A 7,500-nucleotide genomic window follows, 5' to 3' on the forward strand; every position below is an offset into this window, starting at 1 on the left:
TGGGAATTCATGTATTTTTCTTAGCTATTCGTTATAGTTTCGTTATTATTATTCTTCACCATCTTCTTCTTCTTCTTCTTCTTCTTTTTCTTCTTTATCTTCCTCCTCCTTTTCTTCTTCTTCTTCCTCCTATTCTTTTTCCTCTTCTTCCTCCTCCTCCTCCTCCTCCTCCTCCTCCTCCTCCTCCTCCCCCCTCCCCCTCCTCCTCCTCTTCGTCTTCTTCCACCTCCTCCTCCTCCTCCTCCTCCTCCTCCTCCTCCTCCTCCTCCTCCTCCTCCGCCACCACCATCATCACCACCTTCTTCCACTTCCACCCCACCCACAGCCACACGCCCACCCGTTCTCCATCTCCAGCTCCACCTCTGCTACTTCCTCTTCCTCCCCCCTCGTCCACCATCCTTAAGAATAAACAAATATTTGCATGACGTCCTCATGGATGTCTTGCCATGCATCTTCATCGGCCCAGCACGACAGGCTGCGGAGGGGCACGTGTGATTTTATCAAAGAAGGAAGAAATTGCGGCATTTCTCCCCCTTTTTATTATCATCATCATTATTATTGCTATTATTATTATTATTATTGTTATTATTATTATTATTATTATTATTATTATTGTTTTTATTATTATTATTATTATTATTATTATCATTATCATTATTATTATATTGGGAAGGTTTTTCGTCTCGACTCTTTGAACTGATCACAGGGTCGCGGTCCTGTACGTATCACGCGGTGATGCAATGGCCGAGTGTGCAGTGCGAGGTATGATGTCATGACTGAGGGCTTTGTGTTTTCCAGGCGGGGGAGTTGATTGAGATTGAGCTGTATAATGGATGGGTGGCATTGCGAGTGTGATGGATTATGTGCTGATGGATTTTGCCGATATTAGATAACTATGTTTTCGTTTCATGCATACTTGTTCGCATACGCGCACGCACACGCACACGCACACGCACACGCACACGCACACGCACACGCACACGCACTCGCACACGCACACGCACACGCACACACACACACACACACACACACACACACACACACACACACACACACACACACACACACACACACACACACACACACACACACACACACACACACACACACACACACAACACACGCACACACACACACACACACACACACACACACACACACACACACACACACACACACACACACACACACACACACACACACACACACACACACACACACACACACACACACACACGATACTAACAACTTTGGGTGTCTAAGGCTCCACCTTCAACGAAAGCGCAGGATAAGTTTACATTCTCTTGTAAACATTTTTTTCAAGAGTGACCGAGATTTGCTCTGCTCTAGGCTTTTCCTACTCCTGACCTGTAACCCTGTAATCCTGTAGGCCTATATGTGAATAGGCTTAGATTTTGGGACTAGGAGGTAGTCGATGGTGGTAAATGACTCTCTCTCTCTCTCTCTCTCTCTCTCTCTCTCTCTCTCTCTCTCTCTCTCTCTCTCTCTCTCCTCTCAATCTCTCTTTCTCTCTCTCTCTCCCTTTCTCCTCTCTATCCCTCTCTAACTCGTTCTCTCTCTCTCTCTCTCCCTTCTCTCTCTCTCTCTCTCCCTTCTCTCTCTCTCTCTCTCTCTCTCTCTCTCTCTCTCTCTCTCTCTCTCTCTCTCTCTCTCTCTCTCTCTCTCTCTCTCTCTCCCTCTCTCCCTCTCTCCCTCTCCCTCTCCCTCTCCCTCTCCCTCTCCTCCCCATCTCCCTCTTTCTCTTTCCATCTCTCCTCTTTTCCTTCCATAATCCCTCCCCATTCCTCCTTACCCCTACCCTCTCCCTCCACCTCCTCCTTACCCTCTCCCTCTTCCTCTCCCTCCTCTTTATCCTTATCCCCCACCTCTCCTATGCATTGATTGGCTTCTTTGAGTATAGTTAAACCAGATTTCCTCACATTCTCCATTCATTCGAGTTTGAGGCAAGACGCTGTGCTGTTTCAACGGAGTAGCAACGAGGACTCGAATTGTATATATGTGGTAGAATGATATATATATATTTTTTTCGGGAGCGCGCTTGCAACGAAAACCCATCCGCTGTTGTGTAATTAATGCCGACGGGGAGAATGTGGCTATTGTTTATATTTTTCATCCTTGGCGTAAAATAATTTCCTTTTCGGTGAGTGATTTTCGAATCTTTTGTATTTTTTTATTTATTTCGTTTCGTTTTTTTTCTCTTTAATCTGATAATTGATTCGGAAATTCTCATTGGTCTGGAACCTTATTTTTATTGGAGATGAAATTTCGTAAGATTATTCCTCTTTTTCCTTGTTTTCCTTTTCCTTCTCTCCTCCTTTTTCTTATCATCATCATCATCATCATCATTATCATCAGCATCACCACCATCATCACCGTCACCGCCATCATCATCATCAATAGTCTCCTCCTCCTCCTCCTCCTCCTCCTCCTCCTCCTCCTCCTCCTCCTCCTCCTTCTCCTCCTTCTCCTTCCATCCTCCACCGTGACATTTATCAGTGGCATTCCAGGCTAGTGCGCCCTTACTTGACTGACACGCATTCCCCCGGGATTACAGACAGCATTCCAATTGCCGCCAATGAGAAGAGAATGGGGGGGGGGCGGGATTTGATGAGGGAGGGGGTTCAACGTCAAGGGAAACGATAGGGAGGGGAGTTAAGGCCGACGATCGTGCACGGCCGAGTGGACGGACGATTAGATTTTGATTTTGAAGGATTTGATCATTATGTGTACACTTGGTTAGAACTTGGAACTAAGCTAGTTGGGATTAGCGGTGGAGGCGGGATGGCGGAGAGGATTCGAAGCCAGAGTCGATCATTGTGTCTGATGAAGGAAAGGCGTGAACAAGAATGAATAACTTCACAAAACGTGAGGCGGTGTCGACGTCCTTTGGTGTTATGGCTTCACTAACTTGCCATGTGCTCTTCTGAAACACCATCGAGAAGCGTCTGTTTACATCTCTTGCTTTGGTGAAGTTGGTCGGTTTCATTCATGACTTTCTAGGGGATTCGAAACCGGGTTGGGTTTGTTTGTTTTGGTGGGCTGAGGAAAGTGATAGTGGCTGTGGTGATGATGGGGATATGTGCGGTGGTGATGGTGATGATGAGGTTGATGGGGGTGGTGGTTGGTGGTAATAGTGATGGTGAAGATGGATAGTGGTGATGATGATGATGGTTGTGATAGTGGAGGATTTTGATGATGATGATGGATGATGGTTAATGGTGGTGATAGTGATGGTCAGGGTTAGGAGGGAGAAGCAGATGGTGATATTGATAATGACAATCGGGGCGCCGACGCAAGTAATATGGCTGGACTGGTACTATTGGTATTGTTGTTGGCAGTCTTCTTTTCCGTTATTTTTATTTGATGTCATTGTTGGCATCGTTATAATAATTAGGAAAGTCACTACCATCATTGACTTTATGCATTTTCAATGATTCACATATTTTCGCCGAGCGTAACTATGGGCATCTGGCGTAGGAGTAAGTTGTATAGGAAAGGGCGTGGGCGTGGGCGTGGGTGAGGGTGAGGGCTTACTCTAGGAGAGCTGATGGAGAGCGTGTCAAGATCCCAAAGTGCGCGTGTCCACTCATTAAGAGGGTGAGAGTGCGTGCGCCAGGTTGGCCAAGGATTGATTTTTTAGTTTTCTTTTTACCTTGTTACTTTCTCTCTCTCTCTCTCTCTCTCTCTCTCTCTCTCTCTCTCTCTCTCTCTCTCTCTCTCTCTCTCTCTCTCTCTCTCTCTCTCTCACACACACACACACACACACACACACACACACACTCACTCACTCACTCACTCACTCACTCACTCACTCACTCACTCACTTTTTTTCTCTCTCTCCCTCTCTTTCTCCCTTTCCCTCTCCTCCTCCCCTCTTCCTCTCCCCCTCCCCCTCCCCTCTCCCTCTCCCTCTCCCTCTCCCTCTCACCACTCCCTCTCACCACTCCCTCTCCCCACTCTTTCTTTCTTTCTTTCTTTTTCTTTCGTTCTTTCTCTGTCATTCTCTTTTTCATCGTAGAGTTGACAACATATATGGCAGCGATACTTAGCTTTCACGATCTATGGGAAGGGATGAAGTGGAGAGAGAGAGACGCATTATTATTATTATTATTATTATTATTGTTATTATTATTGTTATTATTATTGTTATTATTATCACGATTATTACTATTACTATTTTTATTGTTTTTTTTATTACCCTCACGCCCATTCACGTAGTGTGGCTTGACCCTACGTAAACCGGTCGAGGGAAACGAGGAACGAGGTCAAGATCGTACAATATTTATCTTGCATGCTAGGTCAGCGGGTCACGGAGGCTGAGGCTGTGGGTGTGTACTGTGCGTGGCTTTGCATGTTCATGCTGACTCGTGGGAAGGGGAAATTAAGGGGAGTGGAAGAGGGGTTGAGGGGACTGAGTGCATGTACTGCCGTCATCGAAGAGCGTAAACATTGCAAATGCGATGCTCAGTTGATTGTTCTGAAAAAAATGGGAGGATCACTTAGATTTGTTTACTTTGTATTATACATTATTTTCGTTTCTTTATAGTTTTTCTTTCAAACTGATGTTTATTGTTTTTCTTTTGCAGATGTGAAAGCGACAGCGGGATCTCCGGTGGAGCGTCGGGCACCAGCAGCGCCAGCAGTAGCGTGAGCAGCAGTCGCTCGAGCAGCCGCAAAAGCTCGGCCTCCAGCTTCTGCTCCTCGAGGAAGAGCTCAACATCAAGTATCTGCTCCTCAAGGAAGAGCTCAGCCTCGAGCGTTGGGGGCCCGCCCTCTCCCGACGCCCTCGCCGCCGCCATGAGCGTGCCCGACGTGGCTCTCAACAACAACAACAATAACAACACGACCATCACCGAGGCGCCCAAGCCCGACCCTTCAGACGACGACCTCAAGCTACTCGCCGCGCTGGAGGAAGCAAACAGGTCAGTCCTCGAGGCGTTGCCCCAAGGGAATTTATGATGGGGGGAAGGGGGGGGGGTAGGAGATGGATGTTGTAGGGAGATGCGGAGGGAAGAAGAGATGGAACGGAGAGATAAGAGGAAAATAGGGGAATGGGGATAGGGGGATAACATTAAAGGGGAACAGGACATGAAGAGAGAGAAAAGGACATGGCAGGGACGAAGGATGGAAAAGGAAGGGAAAAAGAGATAGAGATAGAGATAGAGATAGAGAGGGAAACGGTGTACCGGATACACCTATCCTTTAATCCATGAGCCATGATCATTAGTTACATATTATGGTCTAAGCACGAGCCAGCTTCCATGGCACGCACACTCACTCACTAATTCCCCGTCGGTTTCTCTCCCTCTGTGTGGCCATTGTTTTACCCCAGCAACGCGAAGTATCCCCCATTGCACCCTTTGTACACGTGTTGAAAAGTACACCATTGTGTTCCATTACTCACGCGAGACACGCCCCCTTTCTTTCTCTTTAGTATTTTTTTTTCTTTTTTTTTTTTGAAGGTGGGAGGGATTTCGATGGCACCGCGTAGGAAGTAATCGCTGGCGATCTCATTGTTCTACAATTGCAACAACATTTCAACCTATTTAAGATCGGCTTTTGGTATTCTGTTGATGGAATCAGGGGGCCGTTTAAGGGCGGAGAGGGTTATTGCTTTAAATGTTACCTCTTTCCCTCATTCCCTTCACCAAGTTCCTTCTCCCAACCCCTCCACGGTCCATTCCCCTAAGCCCCCCCTATTTCACTTTCTCCCTCTTCCTACCCTCACCCATACCTCCCCAGTCCCTCTCCCGAATCCTTCCCCTTCCGTTCAGGTATTGTTCTGGCACAGCAGTCCCCGACTCGGCCATTGGGGCTTAGGATGGCGTTACTTCTCTCATCCCAGCCTCCGGTGAGACGGGATTTGGGCGAAGGTTAGGAGAGGGGCTGTACACCCCCCCCCCTCTCTCTCTCTCTCTCTCTCTCTCTCTCTCTCTCTCTCTCTCTCTCTCTCTCTCTCTCTCTCTCTCTCTCTCTCTCTCTCTCTCTCTCTCTCTCTTCCCCTCCCTCTCTCCCTCCCTCTCTCCCTCCTTCCCTCCCTCCCTCCCTCCCTCCTTCCCTCCCTCCCTCCCTCCCTCTGCCCCTCCCCCTCTCTCCTCCCCCCTCCCCTCCTCCCTCCCCCCTCCCCTCCTTCCTCCCTCCCTCCCTCTCTTCCCTTCTCCTCCCTCTCCCTCTCCCCCTCCCCCTCTCCCTCTCTCCCATCCCCCTCTCTCCCATCTCCTTTACGCACACACATTGCCATACCGTACACATACAGGCCATGTTAGTTTTAGGCTTGATTAATGAGGCTTAACAAGGACTTGATATTTGAATACAAGTTGTGAGAGAATGTATTGATCCAATTAAACCGCGGGTGCTATCGGTGACATCGCGTTTAGAAAACGGAATGGAAGCAGGGAAGCGAGAAATAGTAAGAGTCACAGCTAGAGTTAGAGTTAAGAGTAATGGATAGGGAATCAGAGGGAGAATATATATATATATATATTTTTTAGATTGGAAAGAAATACTTTGATTATTGAATTCAGTTAACGTGATAATGCCTGCGCACTTATACTGTTGTGGAATTTGGCTGTGACGTCACTCGCTTGTACACATCTCTGATCTTGCACGAACGTCATCCCTTGTTTCGTTTCTCTCTTTTACTTTGGCATTCATCTCTTCCTCCCACTTTTTCTCTTTCTATTTCTTTTTCGTTCGTTCTCTCTATCTTTCTTCCGCCCCTCCCTCCCACACTCCTTCCCTCCCTTTTACATATATATAGAGAAAGAGACATACATACACACATACATACATACATACATACATACATACATACATACATACATACTTACATACATACATACATACATACATACATACATACATATACACGTACACGCATGCATACAGATACAGAGAATCGTTGTTTAATGTATCAAAGCCCGCAGTTCGCCGCAATTGAAGCCTAGTTTACGAGCCACAACAACTTGGGCGCAAACAGACGTTGCTACACGTCGCTTTAGCAACGGCCTCTTGAAGATTGGTTGCTGCGCTGTCAACCTTTTTTATTATGTACTTTGTTCTTCTGTCAAAGATGAATTCGCGGTTTATTTGATTTATTTTGCGATTCTATGTTGATTGTTAGTGGTATTTTTTTTTCTTACTTTTCTGGCTTTGGAATTAAGGTATTGATTAATGCTAGATTTGGTTTCCAAGGAAACTGAACTTCATCCATTCATGGTTGGTCGGTAAGACTTTCCAGGGATTAGTTAATGAAGGAAAGGTATTTGTTTATGAAACTTATGATTGAGTTTCAAAGTCAAGGTCTGTTAGATGATGTTGGCATTGCAATTACTAAAAAAATGAGATTTGTTAGAGTCTGAATTTGTTTAAATGTCATCCAAATGAGACATCTGTATGTAACACACATACATATATGTGTGTATATATATATATATATATATATATATATATATATATATATATATATATATATATGTG

At 46.0% G+C, this 7,500-nt stretch overlaps 1 protein-coding gene across 1 annotated transcript in view; it reads left to right on the forward strand.

Annotated features, from left to right (window-relative positions):
- LOC122248923 (uncharacterized) overlaps window positions 1-7,500 on the forward strand; it is a 200,103-nt gene that overhangs the window by 142,950 nt on the left and 49,653 nt on the right. Inside the window, exon 4 of the mRNA XM_086542464.1 lies at window positions 4,608-4,943. Coding sequence (XP_086398590.1) covers window positions 4,608-4,943 — 336 coding nt within the window. The remainder of the gene's footprint in view (window positions 1-4,607; window positions 4,944-7,500) is intronic.

The sequence above is a fragment of the Penaeus japonicus genome, unplaced genomic scaffold, assembly GCF_977035675.1.
Source record: "Penaeus japonicus unplaced genomic scaffold, GWHDUDI00000001_assembly GWHDUDI00000012, whole genome shotgun sequence".
Classification (NCBI taxonomy): Eukaryota; Metazoa; Arthropoda; class Malacostraca; order Decapoda; family Penaeidae; genus Penaeus; species Penaeus japonicus.